Consider the following 25,400-nt stretch of genomic DNA (forward strand, 5'->3'; position numbering starts at 1 on the left):
GTCTTTAAATTCTTAATAATTTTATCTTTGACTTTTGTGTTTTGTAAGTGAAGTTCTATTGAGACAACAGAGCATGTGCTGGGAGCTTGGAGCCTTGGCTCATCCAAGGTGCCTCCACTTCTAGACAGGTTCTGTCCCAGATGGGCCTCTTGCTTCCTGGCTCCTGCCACTCCCCTCATCTCCTCCCTCACCATGTGATTGCTGTTGCAGTCCTGGGTGGCGCAGGGCCCCATTCGCAGGGGAATGCTGAAGGGCAGGCCCCAACTTACTAGGGGTTACAGTTTTTCAAGAGAAGTCATAAGTCCACATTTTGTAAGTAAATTCTCTTGATTTTTAACTGTTGATTCCCTTTTTAAAAATTCAAAACATATTTGTGGTCATGTGGGCCTCCTCTCTCAAGGATAACCTGCTCTGTTTCAGTGTGAACTCTCCTCTGGGTGATGGACACTACTGTTCAGACTCAGCCGTGACCCTGTCTTCCTTCCTGGATTAATTGAAGATAATGGAATATTAATTTAATTTATAAAATTACTAAGTGTGGTGAATACATTTCTTGCAAAAGTTATTCTTAATGTAAATTTAACATTTGAAACAAATTTGGGATACGTAACTCTTAAGTAATAGTTCACAAAATTCTTGGAACTTTAGTGTATGAATGTTTCCCAATTCTTTGTGGGCTAGTTTCTTATTGTACTAACATTTATGATATGACAATTTTTGTAGCATAAATAGTAAGGATATGTTTCATCAGAAACAGCTTTGCTATTCCTGGTTTGTTTTCTGTTCTTTGTTTTGTTTTTTTAAGGAGAAAGAAAACAAGCAGTCTTTTCTGCTTCCTTCTAAAGACTTTCATGACTATGAGGAAAAGCTTCTCCAAGTTAGTCTCTCATCTCTTTATCTAGAAGTACCACCTTGAGAAGCAGTATATGTGTGTCAAAGTATTCTGGTGTCCTCTAGAACTGCACTAATATAGTAGCCACATGTGGCCACTTAAATTTCAATTAATTAAAGTTAAATAAAATGAAAATTTCAATTCCTCAGTCACAATAGCCACATTTCAAGTGCTCACTAGCCAGTACTGGCAAGTGAGAGCCAATTGTGCACATCTCTTCCCGACTTAGCGACGGTGAGGTCACCTTGGCATTAGCCATGGTGAGAGAATTTACACCTTGGAAATTAGATGCAAATCTGGCTTTTTGTGTGTGTGAGTCCATTGTTAAACATTTACCAACACACCACTGTCAGTAGCCACATGTGGCTAGTGGCTACCAAATTGGACAGTGCAGAATATTTCTGTCATCATAGAAAGTTCTGTTGGGCAGTGCTGCTATAGAAGACGTAGTATCTGGGGTACTGCCCGTCATTATATTCAAGAAAGAAAAAGAAAAACTGTCAAAGGAAAACTTATTGGTGTGGTATGAGTAGAATACAGCTGTGGTACTTCCCCGCCAGCATCCCCAAACATCAGGCATTTCTAGGTCCCAAAGCCACCCTGTGAGTCCAGACAGGCACCTGATCAAGACTTGAGCTGTCCTTGGTAGCTCAGTCCAGTCACAGAGATTCATATATTTCCAAGGATGCCCAGGAGATTAATGCAATTCCATTTTAGGTGGTAAAAATAAATGTTTTAGTCTTAACTTTTAAAAAGAAAATCTTGAAGGCCTACATGTGTCATAGAATTTGTTTTCATCTGATCAGAAGAGTACACTGATTATTTAGAATAAGCCTCTTAAAACCATAAGAACTCTGTGGTTACTTAGAGACTATTGCCTACAAACTAATATAAGATTTATTTTACAGATATCTGACTTAATCGCAGGTGCTACTAGAGATCTAAGGCTGGAAGTGGCCACTCTTGAAGAAAAACTCCATGAATCCCATATCCGATATACTGAAGAATCTGAGTCAAAGGAGAAAGAAATCGAAAACCTCAAAAATTTGGTTGCAGAATTTGAATCTCGCTTGAAGAAGGAAATTGACAGTAATGATTCAGTTTCGGAGGATTTGAGGAAGGAAATGAAACAGAAGTCAGATGAATTGGAAAGAGTAATGCAGGCACAAACACAACTGATACAGCAATTTAACCAGTCCCAGGAAGAGGTAGGAAGCAGATGATGGTACCACTGCAATTAGTGAGAGAACACATGTTCTTTCAAAAAATAAGCAAACAAACAACAACATGAAAGGCAGCTTGGTGTCATGAGCCGAGTCCCACACTGTTAGTCGGGGATCTGGGGTCATATCCTGCTTCTGTCCTTAACTAGGCAGTGACTTAACCTCTCTGGACCTGGCTTCCTTTTCTGTAAAATGAATACACTGAACTGCACAATCTCTAAGGTTTCCTTACCACCCAGTTCTACTGTGTTGCAAATGACCATTTAAAACCTCTAAGACTATGAATCATTATGTATTTAGTCTTATTTATTTTGATATTAAATCTTTGCCAAAGAAACTTTTAGAGCACTTGCTGCTTAAGTCAAAAAATATTTAGATAATATATTTTAAATGTAATTTTTCTTTAGGGCTTTATCTTTCTGTCAACTTAAACTTATAGGGTAATTTACATGTGTTGGTCTTCTTTCTAATGTATGCATGATTATTTCAGCAATGTTTTTATTTAAACTGGAGTAGACATTTTATTTTTTTATTGAGGTCATATTGGCTTATAACATTGTGTAAATTTCAGGTCTACTTTGTTATATTTCAGCTTCCGTATAGACTGTATTGTGTTCACCACCAATAGTCTAGTTTTTATCCATTACCATACACATGTGCCCCTTTACCCCTTTTGTCCTCCCCCCGACCCCTTTCCTCTCTGGTAACCACTAACCTGTTCTCCTTATCTATGTGTTTGTTTATTTGTTTATCTTCTACATATGAGTGAAATCATATGGTATTTGTCTTTCTCTGACTGACTTATTTTGCTTAGCATAATACTCTCAAGGTCCATCCATGTTCTTGCAAATGGCACAATTTTGTCTTTTTATGGCTGACTAGTATTCCATTGTGTATACATACCACATCTTCTTTATCCATTCATCCATCGATGGGCACTTTGGTTGCTTCCACGTCTTGGCTATTGTGAATAATGCTGTGACGAACATAGGGGTACATATGTCTTTTTGAGTTAGTGATTTCATGTTCTTTGGATAAATACCCAGTATTTGTCCAGTGGAATAAATATCCAGTGGAATAGCTGGATCATATGGTATTTCTATTTTTAATTTTTTGAGAGATCTCCATACTGTTTTCCATAGTGACTGTACCAGTTTACATTCCCACCAGCAGTGTATGAGGATTCCCTTTTCTCCACATCCTCTCCAACACTTATTGTTTCTTGTGAAGTAGACTTATTTTGATCTGAAATTTTGTTTTTTAACAAAGTCTTATTTCTTAACTGCTAAGCAGTTTAGAAATGGTGGATGCTATAGACTGAATGTTTGTGCCCCTCCGAAATTCATATGTTGAAACCTAATCCTCAGTATGAAGGTACTTGAAGGTGGGCCCTCTGGGAGGTGATTAGGTTGTGAAGGTAGAACCCTCATGAAGAGGATTAGTGCCTTTATAAAAGAGGTCCCAGAGAGCTCCCTTGCCCCTTCCGCCACATGAGGACCCAACAAAAAGATGGTCGTCTATGAACCAGGAAGAGGGCTCTCACCAGGCACTGATTCTGCCGGCACCTTGATCTTGGACTTCCTAGCCTCCAGAAATGTGAAAAATAAATTTTATTTGTTGTTTGAGCCACCCAGTCTAGGGTACTTTGTGATAGCAGCCTGAAATGACTAAGACAGTAGAGCAATTAATCAGTCCTCTAATCACCAAAGTTATGTCACATTAGATTATTTGATCCCATTTATGACAGTATAGCAAATAAAGTCAAATGGAGGAAGATTCTGAATCTTAATAAGTAATATTTTTGTTGGTTTCATTGGCATCTTACTAAAGGAATAAAAGGAAAGTGCTAGAAATAATATTACTAACAATTAAATATATCGTGTTCTTGCTATATTTAAGTTATCAACCAAAATAAAAACTTTATGTCATCATTATAATTATGAAGTGAACCTATTGCAAAGAAGTTATAAATTTAAGTTAAAATGGGGAATGGACAGAATGCTGGATCAAGAATAATGCCTAAAACAACCCTATAAAGTAGAAACTATTTCCATGTTACAAATGAGGTACTGACTCAAGAAGGTTGAATAACTTCCATAAGGTCACACAGCATGGTGGAGCCAAAATTCACATTTGAATCTATACTAAACAATGTTTCCTCTTTCAGGAAACCTGAGTTCTAGTGATTCTGCTTCTAAATTTCAAAGTGACCCTCAGGCTTAGCACTCAACATCTCCCGGCCTCATTTTTTTCACTCTTAAATAACAATAAACAGAGGCTGGCCTGGTGGCATAGTGGTTGGGTTTGTGTGCTCCACTTTGCCGGCCCAGGGTTCATAGGTTCGGATCCCAGGCGCGGACATATGCACCGCTTGTCAAGCCATGCTGTGGCGGCGTCCCATATAAAGTAGAGAAAGATGGGCACAGATGTTAGCCTAGGGCCAATCTTCCTCAGCAAAAAGAGGCGGATTGGCAACAGATGTTAGCTCAGGGCTAATCTTCCTCACAAAACAAAAACAAAAACAATAAACACACTGCATACTCCGTCAGATGATTAGGGGTCAGGTGATTGAACTGGAACAAAGCAGCACAACCTCCTCGATAAAGAGAGCTGCTTCACCAGTCCAGGAGACTCAGCTCCACCAGAGAAACCCTGAGATGGGGTGGGGTGATGCAAATTTGCTCCAAATGAGACAGCAGTGTTGAAGTTCTAGAGGAGGGAGAACAGGTTAAAGGAGAGAAAGCTCAAGACAACTAGACCAGCAGGTTTTCCAGCTCTTAAATCCCAAAAGAAATGGCAATGTGAAAAGTGAGGAGTAACTTATAAACTAGGACAAGTAGAAAAAGACAGAAGAGTCAAATCCAGTAAATATATATTGAGCATCTCTCCAGGTACCAGGTACTGTGCTAGGCACTGGATAAGCAGTTACGAACAAGGCTGACAACGGCCATTCCCTACTCTCAAAGAGGAATTTAAAGAAAATCTTACATGAGTAATTAAACTGACATCAGAGGAAAGAGTGACCTAAACAGAAATTTATCATATAAAAAGCATAGACTAAAAGCTAAAAAATTGGCCTCAAGGGCCTGTATTGTTATCCATTGCTGCACAATAAATTATCCTCAAATTCAATGGCTTCAAACAACAAATATTTATTATCCCACCATTTCTGTGGGTCAGAGCTCTGAACATGGTTTGGCTGGGCGCCTCTGGTTCCAGACCTCTCCTGAGGTTGGTGTCAGGGGCTGCAGTTTCTTCTAAAGGCTCGCCTGGAGGAGGACTGGCTTCCACGCTCACTTCGCAGCTATTAGCGGGATTTACCTCCGCCAGGGCTGTTGGGATGAGAGCCTGGGCACCTGCTGGCTGTTGGTCGGAGGCCTCCCTCTGTTCCTTGTAACATGGACCTGTCCTTACCACGTGGCAGCTGGCTTCCCTCAGAACAAGCAAGTGAGCAAGAATGAGAGAGCACAAGAGAAGGTGCCCAAGAGAGAAGCCACAGTCTTTTGTAACCTGACCTCGGAAGTGACATCCCCGTATTTCTGCCGTACTCTAGTCATAACCCATGAGTGGATTAAGTCCAACCCAGACACAAAGCGAAGGGATTGCACAAGGGCGTGAATGGCAGGAGGGAGGAATAATGGGGGCCCATCTTAGAGGCCGCAATCTCAGGGCCTCTGGAGGTAATTTTGGCAAGAGAAACTAGATTAAAAGTGAAAAATGAATATCTTTTTCAGACAAAAGAAGCTTCATCTGGAGCTCTTCCTGCTCATTAGCTGTAAAAGGAAGCCACTTAGAGATCAAGTTTTATCTTTTTAAAAATGAAGACTTTTGAAAGATACAAGATGCTGGGTTGGTATATAAGTGATCATGGGGGGCGGGCCATCAAGCGTGGTTAAGTGTGCGCACTCTGCTGTGGCGACCTGGGGTTCGCGGTTCGGATCCAGGCGCGGACCAACGCACTGCTTGGCAAGCCATATAAAGTGGAGGAAGATGGGCACGGATGTTAGCCCAGGGCCAGTCTTCCTCAGCAAAAAAAGAGGAGGATTGGCAAATGTTAGCACAGGGCTGATCTCCTCACACACACACAAAAATAAAATAAATGATCATGGATCATTCCTGGGGAGTAGAAGGGGATTCTCCCCAAAGTAAAGTCACCTAAGGACATGCCTGGGGCAGATGTCCTTTCTCTGGGGTGGGGGTGGGGGACTAGATTCTCCATTAGAAGTTACATAATTACAATTGAACTGTAGAGTAAATAATTAAGGCTGCTTCTCTGGTTAAGCATGCCAAAGTCCAGAATATTCTTATAAAAATAGGAAATGAACCAATAAAAGTGATAGGAGTTATGAGCCAGAAACAATAGAGACTGTAGGGTGTAAAGTGAAAAGCCCTACTATTCTGATCATGCATTCCAGACACTTGAAATTTCTCAGGTTCTGGAGAAATAAAGCCGCATTTAAATGGAGAACAAATTCTCATTAGAATGAAAACAAATTAATGGTCTAATAAGGAAGCTTTAAGGGTAGGAAGCCCTGCTCTCTTTCAAGAGGCCAGAGAATGGGGCTACTTTGTATTTAATTGTATGAAGAAAGTTCTTAAGGATGGGAGGAAAGCCATAGCCTCTACAGGCAAAATAGGCATTCCTGCGCAGAGCAGGGATGATTGGAGAGCATGCACAGAAACAACAGGGGTCAGGGAGGTGAAGCAACGAAAAACACAGGGCAACAAGGAGAGAGGAATGGAAAGTGGTTCTGTATAGGAAATGTAAACATGAAACGGGACCCTGAAAATTCTTCAAAGAAGACACTCACATAAGAAATTGGAATACTTAAAAAAAAAAAGAAGGAAGTCAGAAAAGAAACAGAATATGTTAGAGAATAGGATATTATCATTTAAAACCAGGTTAAAATAGATCATATGCTTCTAGCTGCCAGTTTTCCTTCCTCCTGGTTCCATGTGAGTCCTATCAAGACAGTGCAGGGTCTTGTGATCCAGAGGGACAATGTGGTAAATTAAAAAAAGAAAATATTAACATACAACTACCAAAGAAAAACTGGTACAGAGAGTTCAGTATTTTTGTTGTCTTAAGACTACAGATAAGGGAAACAAAGGGGTGGACGTTTTAAATTCTACTAGTTCCTGTAGCCATCTGATGAAGATGAAAGATGTTCAAAAATAGAAAGGAGTGTTCTTGGTTAAACATGGAGAATTGAATACATATGTTTATCTCTGCTTCATCCCAAAACACCATTTAAATGAAAGTAAATTAATAAAAAGTGAATAAATTCTTAAGGAAAAGAGAACAGAAGAGGAAGGAGTTGTCACTAGATGAAAAAGATGTGGATCAAATTTTGGAAAATGGAAAGCAAGTACGGATGAGAGGTAATCAGTAGACTACAGGATAATGAAACCTAATGCCTGTGGGGAGTGAGGGAGTGGGGTGGAATCCTAAAGGAGCAAACCCAATTATGTGACACCACATGGGAGAGTCTCAGGATTTGGAGACACCAGATACCTCTGAAACAGGGAGAGAAGAGTGGATGTGAAAACAGGACTGTGTGAATGATTGTAAAAGGAGCAGATAGACCCACGGTGCCCTCCCTAACACCCAAGTAGCCCCTATCCGCCATCCTGGCAGGATACAAAAGGTTTACACTCTAGAAAAACTGAGTGTGAGAGGCTTTGGACCTGAGGATACATGACAGCAGAGTAATGGGATAAAGCTAGAGTGAAAATCTGTATATTAAAGGATGAGACTTCGTAGTCCGCTTCACCCACTCACTTCCCAGAAGACTGACAACTGTGCTTGCAGATCAATAGCCAGAAGATTGGAAGAGCCCTCTCTGCAGAAATGAGCTGGCTCAAAAGAAAAGACCTATGGATACTAACAATTGAGGTCTCCCAATGAAATGGCAATATCCATGTTCAGTCTACCCAGTGAGAAGTATACCAGTCGATAAGCTCTTAGCTAGGGACACAGAGTTTCCAATAACATCTTGGAGACTCATTTTTACACACTAACAGCTAAAGATCACCAAACATTTTAGGAACACCTCTAACATGAAAGGCAGAAACCAGGATCAAACAAATAAGCACAAAAGAACTCAGAAGAAAAAGATATAAAACAATGCAGTGAGCAAAAGTGAGCTTCAAGAAAGAACATAATTAATATCCTCAGAGAGAAAAAAGAAGATATTGCTTCCATGAAACATGAACAGGAGGCTATAAATAAAGTACAAGAAAGAATATTAAAAAATAAGAGCTGAAGTAAAATTTCAATATTTGGGTTAGATGATAAAGATGAAGAAATCTCTCAGAAAGTAGAAGAAAAAAACAAAGAGAAGGAGAGAAGAAAAGAAAACTAGAGGATCAAGCCAGGATATCTAATACTCCACTAATAAGAGTTCCAGAAAGAGAGAACAGAGAAAATGGAAGGGAGGAAACCATCCAGGAACTAATCAAGAATATTTCCAAGAACTGAAGGACATACATTTCTGTGCTGAAAGGGTCCACCCAGCATAATGGATGGCACAGCGACAACACCAAAGCAGGTTATCATGAGATGTCTATACCTTAAGGATAAATATAAGATGTGCAACTATGACATACAACTATCTATTGGAGCTTTGGGGGGAAAAAAAAGGAGGAAGACTGGCAATAGATGTTAGCTCAGGGCCGGTCTTCCTCAGCAAAAAGAGGAGGATTGGCATGGATGTTAGCTCAGGGCTGGATCTTCCTCATAAAAAAACATATATATATATATATGTACTTAAAAGTTTCCAGAACAAAAAGGGTCACTTAGAAAGAATCAGGAATCAAAATGGCATCAGAATTCTTAACAGCAACACTAGAACCTAGAAGACAATGGCTTCCAAATTCTGAAAGAAAATTATTTTCAACCTAGAATTCTATATCCTGTCAAAAGAGGCTATTTTCAGACATTGGAGTAATCAAAAATGACACTTTCCTTGCAGCCTTTCTCAGGAACCTGTTAGAGGATATACGAGGGAGTAAACTAAGAAAGGAGAAGATACAGGAATCAGGAAGTGAGAGTTCCAACACAGGAGAGAGGTGGAGGCAATCCCCAGGACAATGGTAGGAAGACAGCCAAGAATTACAGCAGTGATTTACAGTACAGCAGATTTAGAGAACAACCAGCAAGGGTTAAGCCAAAGAACAGAGGGTGTTTAGAAGTTATGTCTCCAGAAACAAAGAGAAGCTGATAGATCCCATGGAATGCTTGAGCATGTTGAGAGGGTGTTTACACTTCTGCAAGTGGCTTGGGTGAAAAATTAGTAATCAACACCTAAAAACCTAAGCAGATAAATAATGGAACAATAATTAACTCTGGAAGGAAGCTGCACACAAAAGGAAATGTAATGATAGTACACCGCATGGCTCAGGTGTGCGTAATATTTATATACTATAATCACATAAAGCAGAATATAGATTTGCCTAAAAATTGTGACAGAAACTGGGAAGATTTCCAGACAAAATTGTGATAGAAATTTCTCCCAGGGGAGGAGAAACTTCTCCTCATGGGGGAGGAGAAATCCCCCCATGAGGGGGCTCTGTTAGGAGTTGCAATAGAAAGCTAAATCTTCATGTTCTGTTCTATGAAATCAGTAGATAATGATTTCAAAACTGAAAAACCAGGAGATAGCTGTGTAATCATATTATTTAGAAATATAGAGATAAATATCATAAGAAACAGCTTGAAAACCTGAAAATGAGTGTTCCTGGCAGGCAGGACTTGAAAGTGTGAAGGGGTGCCTTTTTTCATTATAATTTTATACTAGTATTTTAATTTTTAACTGTGTGTAATATATTACTTTAATTTTTAAAAATAATTCAAAATAATGGAAAAAAGTAAAGCATAAAAAGGACCTGATAGAGAGGGTGGCAGAGGAAAGGATGAAGGACAAGGTTACAGAAGAAAAACCAGGAAAGTTGTAAGTAAAACAAATAAACAACAGCACATGAACCTTAATGAGATCTTTTTTAAGATTATGAGAAATAAAAGAATGAAGACAAAGTAGATTCCAGCTTAAACTTTACTAACAGGTGCCTGACACACTTCTACTTATTCTCCAAGTCTGAATAAAAGGAGAGCTCCTTCATGAACCCACGAAACCCCAGAGGCCAGCTTAGGTACATCTGTGCGCCTATTACAGTGGTTGATGCATTCATTTAACATGTAGACGGGTTTTTTTAAATAGATACTAAGAAGAAAAGTGAAGTAGAGTAAAGGGATACTGTCTGAAAGAGAAATACTGCATTAGATGGGGTGATAGAGGACTCTCTGAGGAGGTAACATTCAAGCAGACCTGAAGCAAGGAAAAGAACATTCCAGGCAGAGGGAGTAGGAAGTGTAAAGGCCCTGCAGCAAGGAGCATCCTGGGAACCTTTGAGAAACCACGAGAAAGTCAGCGAGCTTTGCTGGAGCCGAGTGAGCAAGGAGGACAGTGGGAGAAAGCAAGGTTGGGGGCGCTGATTCATGCGGAGTCTCTGTAGGCTCCAGCAGGGATTTTGGATTGTTTTCTAAGAGTGACAGAAAGCCACCTGGGAATTGTGAACAAGGGAGTGACATGATCTGACTTATCTTTAGAGGATAACTCTGACTGCTGTGTGGACAATAGGCTGAAGAGAGGGGAGGGCGATGAAAGCAAGGAGACCTATTACAAGGCCCTTGAAAACATCTAGAAAAGCATTGATGGTCATAGTGGTGAAGGAGGTGAGAAGTGGCTGGATTTGGGATACGTTTTCAAGGTGGAGGCAACAGAAGTTGCTGATGGGTTGGATGATGTAAAAGCATAAGAGGGGTCAAAGATAGCTCCAAACTCCAAAGTTTGGACTCTCAGCAAGTGAGTGAGTGAAGGTGCCATTTACTGAGATGGGAAACACTAATAAAGGAACACAACTGGGGAGGAAGATCGAGAGTCGATTTGGGACATGTTACTCTTCGTGTGCGTATCAGATAGCCAAACGGAGGTGTTGGACGGACGTGTGTTCCGGGGGAAGGCTGACTAGAGACATTGATTTTGGAGACATCCCCATGCAGCTGATACCAGAGCCTTGGGACTGAAAGAGATCACCCAGGCGATGAGGTGATGGAAAAGAGGGCTGAGAACAGGTGCTCTGACTTTAGGGGCTGGGAGGAGGAGGAGAAGCCAGCCATGGGCCCCGAGAAGGAACATGTGGTAAGGTAGGAGGAACACCAGAAGAGAAGACCAGCAAGGGCACTAAGGACAGAACGGATTAAAGAAGGGAGCACGCAACTTACACAAGTCCACGACCCCTTATACACAAACTTTGGTTTCAGATAGGTTCTGGAATTCAAATTATTTTGAATTTTAGAAAGTTAGTAAAATGCATATGACCCTGGAGATCTAGGGCACCTCCTCCCCTGCAATGACATTATTTCTGCAGTGAAACATAGGAATGGCCCCTCTGAGTGAGGTAAATAAGGATTATCAGTGCAGTCAGGTTTTACTACCAAATGTTATGAGTTATACAAATGTTTCTTTTCAGAGATTCTTGGATGTGGACATTGTGACTAATGGATTGTAGATGTGTACTTGCTTCCTTAACAGCAGCTGTTTCTGTTGGTTCACCTGGCCATCTCTTGGCATCTTGGATCTGTTTTTGTTAAAAAACAAAAAAGGAGAGTACATATGTTTCCCTATAGGATTACAGACACAGAGAGATGATATGGAAAAAGGAAGGAGGAATTTCCCCGCACTATTTACAGTGGTTACCATATGAGGCGAGGAAGAGATGGGCAGGGGGTTCACGTCTTATGTACTTTGTTAAAATTTTAGGATTGTGGATGACTTTAAAACTTTTTGGTGTTTTTGAATATTTTCCGAATGTAAAATCTATTTTTTTTTAAAAAAAGAAAACATCCCATTTATTTAGGAAAGTTTACTAATAAAGCTGGCAAGGATGGATTTATGTAAATGCTAAGGTTAAATTTTAGGAGTATGTGGCATTTGCAAATGCAAATAGCTTTTTTGCAAGAAGACTTTGCTTGGTTTTAGGATTTGCATTTATTGTACTTGCATATTTAATTGATAGAGAGAAAATGGCATACATTTCTTTGGTAATTCCCGTTATGAGAAACCAGAGTACCAGTTAGTAAATTAACAAAGGAGTGGTTCTCAACTTTGGGACCAAATAAAATTAGAACATCTGAGTCTTTTTCAAAGAGGAAAGGAGTAAATGGAAGTTCTCTAACCTCTGTCTCCACAGGGAGCAGGGGAGAGTCTGAGAAGCTCTTAGGGGGCTGGGGTTATTGCTAGGGTGGGTTGGCAGGGAGGATGGGTGAAATGCCAACCTGAGAACCTTAGCCTAGGGGCATGGGGCAGATGCGGAGCTCTGATGGAGAGTCTCCAGCCGTGGAGAGGGCGATCCAGTCTAGACTGTCTTACATGTTGAGATGCAGAGTATAGTTGCCAGAAAATAGACAGAATGAGAAAAAATATGAAGAAATTGTTTCTGTTGTGTTTAGTTAATACTAATTAATTCTTAATTAAAGTTAGATTATTGACTTAGAAAAGTAACCCCTGAACACTCTGTCTTCGTAGGCTCTTCCTCCCCTGTCTGCAAATCCACCCTTGAAACCCGGCAGTCCAAAGGGGTAGCACCCTCTGTCTCTACTTCTGTTCTGACACGTCTGCCGCTGTCCCCTTACAGTGTCCATTATGTTTGCGAGCATAGAAATACAATTTTAAGAACAACCTGCCTGATGTCCATCTTCTTTCCTGGAAATTTATTCAGCTTCTCATTCCTGCCTTACTAAAGGGCTGTTTCCACCCTTTTCCTGCAGTGTTTTGGGCTGATCAGATTAGTTGAACAGAAGTCTTAAATGGAAGTTTGGGCACGTCCTCTGCTGACTCTTACTCATCTTTCTAGTTTCCACACCTTTCCACAGAGTTTCCTTTCACCTCAGCTCCCCACCCAGTTGGCCAGCCCTCCCTTCACCCTGGGACATATCTAGTTTGGGAGGGTGGAAACTGTAATCTGATCATTCCATGACTGGTTCCAACCTCACTGGGCGTAAAGCATGAACAAAGACACCCATCTGTGCTTATTCTTCACTGAGGACTTGCTTTCCTGGCGTGCGCCCCCCACTTATGCCAAATACAGCTGCTGGCCACCACAAATGGGGTCCTCACCTTCAGAATGATCAAGTTACCCAGCAAAGCCTTCTCTTGCTTCTTCCACTGTTTTTGGAATTGAAAGCAATCCAGCTGTCTCTAAGGATAAAAATTAAAACAAACATAAAAATAAGCCACTCTTAACATTGCAAGGAGTGGGGAAAATAGGCCATTTTTTAATATTAGAAGTTTCAAACAGATGGTGAGCTAATTTATATTTTCATTTTGACATTTACTTACCCAGTGGGAGTGCAGTTAAGCCATATTTTAAGCCCATTTAAAGTGACCTTCATCTGAAACTGCTATAGACACCTCTATAGACAGTGCTCTGCCGCAGGCTGTAGAGCTTGAGGAGCACTAGTTCTCCCTCCCCTAGACCACCCTAGCCAAGGGGCACTCGGAGGAGGAATCTCCTCAGTGAAAACTCTGGCCTCCTCCTATCCTTCCTGCCTCCCGCCTCGCCCTGCTTGGGCCCATTTTCCACAGTTGGCGAAGGGATCTTCCTTTAATGAGAATTTGACCATGCCAGCCCCCTCCTTGAAATAAACCTTTCACTGACTCCATATGGCTCTCAGAAGTCAGTTAAAACTCTAGTGTCAGCAGGTTACCAAAGTTGTCCTTGGTCTGACCCTGCTCACTCCTACCCGCCTCGGTCCCGGTCTCCCCTCCCCTTGTACAGTCTGTGCTTGAGTCATCCCGAGACGTGCCCCTCCCTCTCTGCCTGCCCACTCTGCCTGGAAAGCCCCGCTGCCCCTCTTTGCCTGGCTTATGCCTCCCTTTCCATTTTGACTTGCAGTTTAGCTGCAGTCCGGTGATACTATTTTACCATGCTAAAAGAAGGCCAAAGATAAAATAGGGCTAAAACATGTAGAATGCTATGGCTTCACTGATTATTCTCATGTTTGCCCATGATTTTCAACCTTACTGAACATATTCCACCTTACGCATTTTTCCATGTTGTTCAATAAAAACACATATTAAAATTCTGCAACAACACAAACTTTCAAAAAGACAAACATTTTGCCTAAATTGCTGAAAGCAATCTAGCCACGGGTGAATGATTCTTTTCCACATGATGGAATTTTCCGCAATGTGTCTTCCTGACTCTGGCCACATCCACGTGTGCTCCTGTCATGCCCTGTCACACACACTCCACCCTGAAATAGCAATCCCCTCAACTTGATGTGTCCATCTCCATGTTTTTACTCCATGATTGAAGAGATTATAACATCTGAACTGCCTGTTGCACAAAACTGAGTTATAATCTCAGTTTTAAAGAAGGAGGTCATGGGGCAGAGGACATGCAGATATTGTAGATTCACCTGAGATTTCACAGTGCTTGTGACACAAACAGAAACAGACCTCCCAACTTTGGATCCTGTTTTCAGTTCAGAGGTCCTCTTGGTTTGGGAAATAATAGAAGAAAGAGAATTAGTCCTTCCTTCTGGAAGCTAATAGCCTTGAAGAAGGATGAGTTCCAGAACAATGGGCCCCAGACCAAGATGGTCAGCAGCCCTTTCAAGGTTCTGCCTGGAGTCGGCAGCACTTTGCTCCATTGTCCTTGTATAAGGGCATCTTTGGGTTCACTACACCTTTTCATTTCCTCCTCTAGTGGGGTGTCACTTGCTTGAAATAGCTTTTTAGTGACTTGCTTTATGGATGTTTTCCTTGGAGCACTAATCCTTTCCTCTAAGACTTGAATTTAATTTTAGTAAATGGACTGAATTTTGTTTTTCTTTCAATGAGAGCTCTTGTCATCACATCACCCAGCACTTTATCCTTCCATATTGGTGCTCCTATTATTTATGTCACCAATTTATTGACCTCATTGTTAACTGCTATCCATTTTTTCTTTTATATATTCAAATAAAATTAACTCTTTCTCATAGCTTTGTTAATCAAGGGAATTTTTAAACTAATTTATTGAAAGCCTCTTAACTCTAATCACTTCAACACATTTTGCCACCTTATTCTACTAGTAGACAGGAAGCATAATGCACTGATGTTTTTTCCTTTTCAAAGAAAGTTTATGTAAAGATACATGCACCCCTGTGTTCCTTGCAGCATTATTCACAATAGCCAAGACTTGGAAGCAACCTAAGTGCCCATCAAGGGACGAATGGACGAAGAAGGTGGTATATATACACAATGGAATACTACTCAGTCATAAGAAATGATGAAATCCAGCAATTTGTGGAAATATGGATAGACATTGAGGGTATTATGCTAAGTGAAATAAGTCAGAGGGAGAAGGTCAAATACCATATGGTCTCACTCATAAGTAGAAGATAAAAACAACAACAAACGAACACACAGAGACAGAGATTGGATTTCTGGTTACCAGAGGAGAAGAGCAGGGAGGAGGGCGAAAGGGATGATTAGGCACAGGTGCGTGGTGATGGATTGTAATTAGTATTTGGGTGGTGAACGTGATGTAATCTATGAAGAAATAGAAGTATAATGATGTACACCTGAAATTTATACAATGTTATAAACCAATGTTACCACAATAAAAAAATAAAATAAAAAAGAGTTTAGATGATTAAGTTAAGAAAATTTGGACAAAACTAGGAGAAACGTCTTACTGTTTTTTATTGATTCAGTGTCTGGGAACAAAATGGCCCCTGCGTGCCTGATGTGATGAATTAGACAATTACCCGTAGGGATAGGCAGCGTGAGCTGGGCTCTGGAGGCAGGCAGGGCCCCACCACTTCAGAGGTGGGTTACTCTCAGCAAGTTACATAACCAGTCTGAGCTTCAATGTCTGTCTTTCAAATGTAGTTGTTGGGAGAAGGAACTGAGATGACAGCTAACGTAGCACCTTAGCAGTCTTCTCTAGCCCTCCCTCCCCTGCCCTTGCAACAAGTATTTTAGGTAGAGTTAATGAGACCACATGATAAAGCCACAAACATTGTCCTTGGTCCCCTTTTACTCCAAAAAAAAGATAACTGGAAGCAAGTAATTAACCCCCATGATTTAAAAAATATGTGGATATATGGATCACATATGTATGGTAATAATATATGTAAATGATGAGGCTTTGTTTGACCCAGACATGCTGCTGATTTTATGGAAAATTACTGTGCAACTGTTGATCTGGAACTGCTCCATATTCTTCAATTTTGGTTACCAAATTTGGAACTGAATAGAGTTCTGACCATAATCACAAGAAACTCAAATACCGGAAGATGCTACTTTCCCTGATGCTTTGTTATTTGGTTCCACTGACAGCAGCTTAGTCAGTAACCCCTTAAGAGGACGCATTCCCCTGAGAGTCGCACTTGGGAATGCCTTGGCTGTTTTTCAAACAAGCTAACCTAATGGAAATTCATTTTTAGTTGAAGAATCCTATAGCACAATCATTTTAAGTGTGTTCACTTATTCAGATACCATTTTGAATTGTTTACTTTTCAACCTCTTTTTTGACATCCTGTAGACATGAATGTCAGGACATTAGGGAGTTCCAAGACCTAATTCTGACCATGGGCCTTGAAGTATATTCATGAGTTCCATAGATGGAAGATGGGTAACTCTTGAATTAGAACCATAGAGTCTCAGAATTTGAAGGGGCCTTAATGATCTCCAGTCCAGTCACATATTTAAAGCTTAAATGTGCTCCAATACATTCCAGTCAAGTGAGATTCAACCCCTCAGAGTGTCCTCTGGACAGCTTTGGCTATTAAAAAAGTTCTTCTTTATTTTAAATCCCATAGCTTCCGCCCTTGGCTCCAAATTCTGTTGGGGGCATAAAAAGTGGCTCTGCTCAAACTTCTGAGACAGCAAACTTCTTCAGAGCAGGAACTGTATCCACTACAGCTTCTAGTAACTTGATAAACGATTGCTGAGTGGAGTTAAAAGCAGAAGATGTTGTTCTTACGCATCTTACAGAATAGCAAATGATGGGTATATTTAAGTTCTAGCGAGAAAGCATCATACTGATCTTACTGTTTAAACGTTATAGCTGATATATTTTATTCCTTCAATCATAATTCAGGCAGTTTTATCTGTTTGTCATATACATTGCAGTTTACCTTTATTGTAAAGTAACACACTTCATGACACTCCAGATATTAACTACCAGACATCGCATGTGCTGGACACACTGTCGGAGACACAAGGCACAGAGAAGTTGAAACCGGGCTGAAGCAGGCACTAGAGGTTCTGGGTTCCAGCTCCAGCCCCACCACTACCATCTGAGGGACCCTGGCTCTTGGTTCCTCTTCTGCAAACTGTGAGAGTTGAATCAAATGTTCTCTTAAAGTTCTTTCCAGCTTCACAAATCATTTTGCATTTTTGCCTCGTCTGTCCCACGTGGTCGAGTATCCACCAAGACCATCAGAGAACACAGACCTCTGATGACCAGTTCAGTTCTCAGCTTATATTGCCAATAACTATCCACGTGTACACTGTTTAAAGCTAGGGATGCTTTTTTCCCCTTTTTCTCATTTCAGAACACTTTTCTTCAGGAAACAGTGCGTAGAGAGTGTGAAGAGCGCTTTGAACTGACGGAGGCTTTGAGTCAAGCCAGAGAGCAGCTCCTGGAGCTCAGGAAGCTCAGTGGAAGTTTGCCCTTGTCACCGTGTTCCCTCAGCCGGGACAGCCTCACCTCCTCTGCTGTGGTGGCCAGTCATCAGAGAGAGAGCAGCCTTGCAAGACCGAACTCAGAGAAAAGAATCAAAATCCCCAGCCTGCATGGAGTGTCAAAACCTACCGCTTCCCCAACCTCAGCTCAGCCCAGGAGGGGCAGCAGCTCAGGTTTGCCCGCTCTCCCCCAACCACATCCTCGCAGGGGTCGAGAGTCTTCAGTAAATGAGACCAGACAAAGACTGGCTGCCGTTCTGCAGAGGAGACTGAGTCAGCAGTGATTGCTCCAAAGTCGGGAGCACCTCCACACAGTGGGCCTGGCCTTTCTCAGAGTGCTGGAGACTCACGGGAACCGAGGGCGACAAAGATCAAATTATCATCACAGATCAAGGATGCACGTCTATAGATAGTTTTAACAAGAGAATTGGAAAAGCTAGGAAATTGTAAAGCCACATTTTCCAAGAGGCCTTTGAAATTGCAACAGATAATGAAACTGTTGGTATTCCAGAGGGCTGATTTCTATATTTACGTGTTGTGTTTTTAGATGTGCTCTATGAATATGCCTTTTTAGAGATCACAGGTAAAAATTTTCACCCATAGCATCTTTTCTAATATTTTTGCACTATTACAAGCAGATATATTTCCACAAAAAATAGATTGTATTGGTTTTGTTGGTGCTTGTTCATTTGTCTGTTGAGCTGAATAGGTTAAATAGATGTAATTAGTATTCCAAATAGAAAATAAAAACACTTTAGTCTTTAATTCAATAATTTCCAAAATGCTTAGTTCAGGTATTCACAGAGTTCATCATCAACATCAAAAGCTTCTCTTTTTCACTCTGATTGGTTAGTCTAACTTCTTTTTAGGCTAAGTCAGAAGCAATGATAGGTGACCTTCAGGAAGCTAGTCTTCCCTGTGAGGGTGGGGACCTTGCAGAAAAAGGGACAGCAACTCCAGTTCAAGGGAAAGTGGTTCACTTCTCAAACAGCAGAGATTATTTTAGAAAAGAAAGAGCCTGGCCATGAAAATATTACTTGGTAGAGATTTTCTACATTGAATGCTTTTTGGTGCTCAGAGTTAGGATTTGATTTGAACAGGTATTCTCAAGCCATTGGAAGAGAACTAACTTAAGACAGTTTAGTAGGGGCACACAGCACTAATTTGGGGTTCAAATTTCATTACCCCTGAAAATGGGTAACTGGTTGACACGTTATCTATTTTCAGAGAGGAAAATTAAAACCAGAAGCCAGACCAGCTATTTTAAGTTATCCTCAAGCTTCAGGCCCCTCCTGTTTCTTAAAACACAACTCTTTACCTTAAGCTAGTGTTCATCTTTCTTTTTCCCCTTCTAATAGAAGTGTATTTTTCTTGCAAGACTACTGAAATCCTTCATCTGACTGCAACATGGACATCCAGGCTTCTCACTCCCAGATAGAATGATCTTAACACGTGAGAAATATGGCCTGTAGAACCTTCTGCTACTAGCTATCATATTGGTGAGAGAAGCCAAAGGCACTTGGAATCCCTCCCATGTGCAAAAAACGTACAGTTACTAAGCAAAATCAAGCTTATCTCCAGTTTTTCAAAGGATTAGTCTAATCTACCAATAGAGTGTTTTAATCTCAAAAGAATTCCACGTTAGGTCCTCTGATTTCCCTGACTAGTATAAGTGAGCACATCTTGTGTTAAGGCTGAGAATGGTTACTTTTGTTTTACAGAGATTGGTGTTTCTTATAAGGGCATTTGACAGACAACAGAACATCATAGGGTGGTGGTGCTGAGGTGGACCTTAGAGGTCACCCCAACAATCTCTTTACAAATAAGGACTATAGATGCCCCAAGAGGTCCGCCCTGGCTAAGGTGGTACAGCCAGCTAGTGACAGACCAGAATCAGAACCACTGTTACCTGACCCCAATCTTTCTACCTCATTTTTCTACTTAGGGAGTCCCCAGCCTCCATCAGGACTTTTGTCAGAAGCACCTACCCTGTATTTACTTAATATTTTCTTTAAATGCACACATTTTTTAAACTTAAATTTAAAGTGTATTAGAAAAAAATACAACTAGCAAATTGAACTCATTACTCTATAGTTCTTCCTTGGATCAGATTTTCTTTTTACATAAAATAAATATGTGTTTATTAAAATACAAAATGTTAGTTGGTGTACCTCCTAAAACCATCTTGTACAATGCCATCTTGTGCTCATGCCACACTCTGGAGACCACTGCACTAGACCTTGATGTTTCTGATCTGGTGTTTGCATGTTTAAATTACAGGTACCCGTGACGTAAGGTACACGGCAAAAGCTAGTGAAAGCTTTAGTAAAAGCATAGGAGAATGTTGTGGGCAACAGTCTTTGTTATCAGATTATACACGCTTTTCCACAGTCTGGCAATGTCTGCTCTCTCTTCAGGAACCATGGGGATAATTTTTCCTAAATTATGAATGTATTTAAATTTTGTAAAGAAAGTCACACATGAGCTTTTCCAAAGTGATGTAAAGACTATCCGTGCAAAACCTGGTTTCTCGGTTTGTTGTTATACTCCTGCTTTACAATGAGTAATTCTGTAAATAATCACTCTGCGAACAGAATCATGATCTGCAGTAAGGCTGTGTTATATTCCATAAGAAAATCAGAGAGGTAATTCCACGGATAAACAGAGAGACAATCCTCACATTTGTTTTAACTGAGACCATCTGAATGGTGTAATCTAAGCTATGTGCTTATAACTTTTAAGATACTTAAAGACAAGAGAATAGCATGCACGTATATAACCTGGGGGTTAAGAACACATTCAAACTTCCATTGATTTTGTCAGTGATGAACTAACTCCTGGCATGAAACAGTATCAGGAATGTTAAGCAAGTAGTGAATATTATGGCAAAATAAGGCTCTCAAATGCATATAACGGATATTGTCTACTAATTTTAATTTCTCTATAGACATACATTTTCCATGACCTCAGTGGAAGGATTTATAGGTGCCCAAAGAAAAGAATATTATAGAAAATATTCCTTAGAGAATTTTAACCCTGCTTTTCTTAAATTAGTACTGGCGGACAAACATGGGAGAATTCTTCTCAAGTTATGATAGATTTCACAAGCAATATTTTAAAGTCTTATTGAATTAAATTGCTATATTTATAGTTAGTCAGAATTACTTAAAAGTTATATTTTCTGGCAATGGACTGGAATTGAATTTCAATTAATATTGAAAATTATGTAAGACTAAGATCTTTTAATGTTCTACTAGTCTAAAAAGTTTTTGTAATATTACAGATCAATTAAAGCTAATTTTTTTTGTAATGGAACAAGTTTTCTCAAACTTGGTCTTTTCAAGTTCTTATGATTATTACAATATTGTGCTGATAGAGCAACCTACTGTCCTAAAAGGGTTCATGCACTGTAGCTGAAGATTCCTAACCATTGCGTTCAATCTCATGAGGCACAGAAAATCAATGTGGTGTGTGCCCAAAGTTCAGAAATTCTATAATGATTATGGATTTTCTTACTTTTTCACTTTCATGGTTTAATAAAATAATTAATGTACACTGTGTCTTGCACAGGACAGCTTTGATGGTCCCCAAACCATGATAGACAATAGTGGGAGCATTCCTAAGATGGTGTCTAAGGTATCTTAAGGAAGAAATTCTACTTTTCCTTTTGAAAATATTAACCCTGTGTAGTCATAAATTGTGAAGCCAATTTAATTTTGTTGCATCTTTAGAATCTTAAATATAAATTATATCATCTTTGTATATTCTGAATTCATACACAGAATTTTCTTAACACAGTAGTTGAATCTGAAACGCACTTATCCTATGACAATATTTACCTTGATCCAGAAAGACAAGATTTCCCTCTTCTCCAGCATTTATATAGCATAGTGCTTTGTAGTCATTCAGGGAGTAAAAAGAATTACTAGACATCACTTATCCTCTCCCTCAAAATATATAAGAGAATATTGGATCACAGAGATTAAGCCATTTGCCCAAAATAAATACTAGATAAGACTAATGAATAATTTTTAAACTTCTGCAGTTTCTGAGCATCTTGATCCGGAGAATAATACTGAAGCTATATTATATATTCACTCATTTCTTTAACAGATATGGAAACAGATACTGAAAAAGCACTGTAAGAGCTACAAAGATAATTAAGACATACTACAGATTCCCAAGAACTGTATAGTAGACGGTGGGGGCAAGCATATGCAGAAATTATAATACAGGGCAGGAGGTGTTGAGTAGAGAAGAGAATCAAAAAGCAAGGTGTTATATGAGTTCAACCTCTTGCTGGAAGAGTTGGCATTTACAACTGGTCTTGAAGAATGAGTAGGGTTTTATAGAAGAAGGCATACCAGGTAGAAGAGATATATAAACAGAGTCACAGATGTGGAAGGTGTAGAAAATACATGGTGAAGGCAAATAGTTGGGACCTGACTCCACAGGTGAAGCTGTTGAATAATGGCCCCTGGCAGGATTTTGAGTGGAAGTGGCATGCACTTGGTTGATTTGTGGACATTGCTTTAGCAGGACTGTATTGGAATTACAGAGTGGAAAGGCTGGAGGTGGAACACCAGAGGGTAGATTAGTATAGTAGTCCAGACAAGAGTTCATGAAGTTCTGAAGGAAGATGTGGATAATGGGAATAAACAGGAAGCAGCTGACTCAAATTCTATTTGGAGAAGGGAAAGAATTTTTTCCCTGTTAAATGCTCTTTGAAACCATTACCAGCCATTGCCACTTAGCAGGGCTGCAGCGTATGAGATTGGCTCCAATTAGAGGATCACCCTCTATTTAAGAATATTACAGCTTCTCTGAAAAATGTGAAATAATAGGAACTATATTTTCATTTGGGCAACAGACAACTAACCCCACAGACTCAGTATTCATAAGAATTCTTAAAATTAAAGGAAAATACAAATCTGATACATTACTCTAAGTATTATGGGGGAAGAATGTGGAAATTGACATTAAAAAAATAGCTATGTTGGCTCAAAGAATGCAAAGCACAGCTCAATGGTGACCTTTGCAAGTAATACAGTGCAATAAAACTTTCTAATTTTTGCTAACTGTTTGTGAGGGAAAATATAGAAGACAGCAGCCAGAATAAAAATAAGGGTTATCTTAAAACCCTTACATGTGATAGTTGTGAAGGGACCTGACACATCTCCCGGTCCAGCCCTGCAATTCTACAGAAGGAGACAATGGGTCCATTAGAGGGCAGGTGATTTTCATTCCTACAGCTACTTAGCAGCCGGCTTGATGAGAGAGCCTGGGCCTCCAACACTGGCCGCACGTCTCGTTTCTCCACTAGAAGAGACTTAAAGCACTCATGTCAGTGCTCTAAATGTTTGCTACTCAAAGTGGTCCAGCAGGATCAGTGTCTCCTGGGAGCTTGTTAGAAAGGCAGAATATCAGGCCTCACACCCAAACCCACTGAATGAAATCTAGTTTTAGTAAGATCCGCAGGTGATTCTTACACACATTAAAGTATGAGAATCAGTGCTGGCAGGTGCCATCGACCCTGGAGTGTTCCATCTCCAAGAGCTATGCATTAGTACTGAAGTATTGTAGTATTGAAGTATTGAACAGAAATAGCCTTGCTATGCTCAGTTCCCTCATGCTCCTGAGACCTGAGACCCCAGACCCCCACACGCTGACCCATTCAATACCTCAGCTCCCAATGCACTCAAATTCTACTTCTTCACCTATTAATAGGGAATCTGTTTCTTGGAAACTCTCCAGGAAAACTGGTGAATTAAAGGAAATCAATCCATATTCATAAATATATCATCAAGTTTCTGAGCCTGCAAAGAACTAGAGGTTTGTTATTTAAAAAAAAAAAAAAGCCAGTAGAAATACTTTCATTTTGATCATTGGCAACTCACTGAATAATCTTAAATTTTAATCTCATAATGGTATATATTTGAATATCTGATTCCCAAAAGAAAATTTGATAATGCTGGTTGTCTTTGGAGGCTTGTGGAACATAGAATACTTAGACAACTTATTAGAACTATGAAGGAAATACTAAGTACCATTATTCCTCCTGAAAGTAGTTCTTAATCACTTAAATGTAAAACTGTAACTTGCAGTATTACACCTAGATCTATTTTTTTAAAGGTAGAACTAACAGCAATTGAATGAGAACTTGGTTCCAAGTCTCAATTTCCAAGTCTGTATTTAACACGTAAGGCATCATGCTCGCTGGCCCACGAGCATTGTCAGCTCTTCTCGTTATACCACAGGGTGGCCACATGTTTTAAACTTTTTGAATTCAGAAAATAATGAAAGGGATTGATTTCATTTGCCGTTAAAAAGTTTTTGAATATCTTTTATTAATGTACTGCTGATATTTAGCTTGTATGGTTATTTGTTATTGCTATTAATAATTCCCATAAATAATAATAATTCAGGTCCAAGAATTAGACAGACATATGATTTAGAATATTGTAGCATTTTTATATAGAGGCTTTGATAAGACTTAACACTGGGAATATATTTTTTTTCTGAAAAATATGAACATCTGGCTTTGCACTGTGCTCCAGTGTCAGACACATACACTTTTCTCCCAGGTGAGCTTGATATGGTCTCCAACACGTTAATCCAAAGACATGCCTTCTGAATTCTGTCTTCTTAAAGTGGATGAGTTCTATAGTTGTAATTTTCTATCTGGAACCTTAAATTTGCAGGGATTCAAGGTTACTGCCAGGATTCAAGTGACTACTTCTTGTCACTGACTTAAAGCAGAATTTCTTAAAACCCAGGGCAGCCAAGTTTCCATTCTCTATTACTAGACTTTTAAAATGGTTGAGGTTGGAGCTGAGATCTCATATGATCTCAAAACTAGAATCTTTTTGTTTTTCTAAGGAGTACACATTACTCAGTCTAGAGCTGAGGTTAGTGAGGAAAGGTGAGGGTGGGGAGAAAAGAGTCCACTGCCTTATTTAATAGTTGTGATCAGGTAAGGGCCTGATCCACGTGTTCCCTCCAGGATTGTAAGTCAACGCTTTTGTCAATGTACCCTGGAAGTTTCTTTAAAAACTATGTACCTCTTGCTCATTTTTATGTTTACATCCAAAATATTTCCTCATAAATTTAAATGGTTGCAAAGGATTTTGTAAAAATAACCAGTATATTATAAATATGGACATTTAAAAAATAAAACTGTTACTGTAAGATATTTTATGATCATAAACCTTTTATTGAACTCATATTAAATTGCTACAAAAATATATACATAACTTTATAAAGTTCTTCTCCATTGAGTTATTATTAATAAACTATTATTTAAAACAACATAAATATATTGCAAATTTTGATAAATAATTATTAAGCATAAAAGTCAAATTTTATTGACAATGCATTTCTTGATGAGATGAATCAATATCTAATATTTTCTTTTACATTTAATGAAAAAGAAGGTAAATGCAGCCAAAAATAATTGGTCTGTACTTAGAATCTTATTTAATTTTTATTAATAGGAAGTAGAAAATATTAAACATTTTAAGATGAGGATTTTACTGTATTGTAGTA

General features: G+C 39.5%; 1 protein-coding gene across 1 annotated transcript in view; it reads left to right on the plus strand.

Annotated features, from left to right (window-relative positions):
- The window catches only part of LEKR1 (leucine, glutamate and lysine rich 1), a 185,409-nt gene extending 167,270 nt beyond the window's left edge, over positions 1 to 18,139 (plus strand). Inside the window, exons 12-13 of the mRNA XM_058556444.1 lie at positions 1,801 to 2,100; positions 17,726 to 18,139. Coding sequence (XP_058412427.1) covers positions 1,801 to 2,100; positions 17,726 to 18,139 — 714 coding nt within the window. The remainder of the gene's footprint in view (positions 1 to 1,800; positions 2,101 to 17,725) is intronic.
- Positions 18,140 to 25,400: the final 7,261 nt, after the last annotated feature.

The sequence above is a fragment of the Diceros bicornis genome, chromosome 15 (assembly GCF_020826845.1).
Source record: "Diceros bicornis minor isolate mBicDic1 chromosome 15, mDicBic1.mat.cur, whole genome shotgun sequence".
NCBI lineage: Eukaryota > Metazoa > Chordata > Mammalia > Perissodactyla > Rhinocerotidae > Diceros > Diceros bicornis.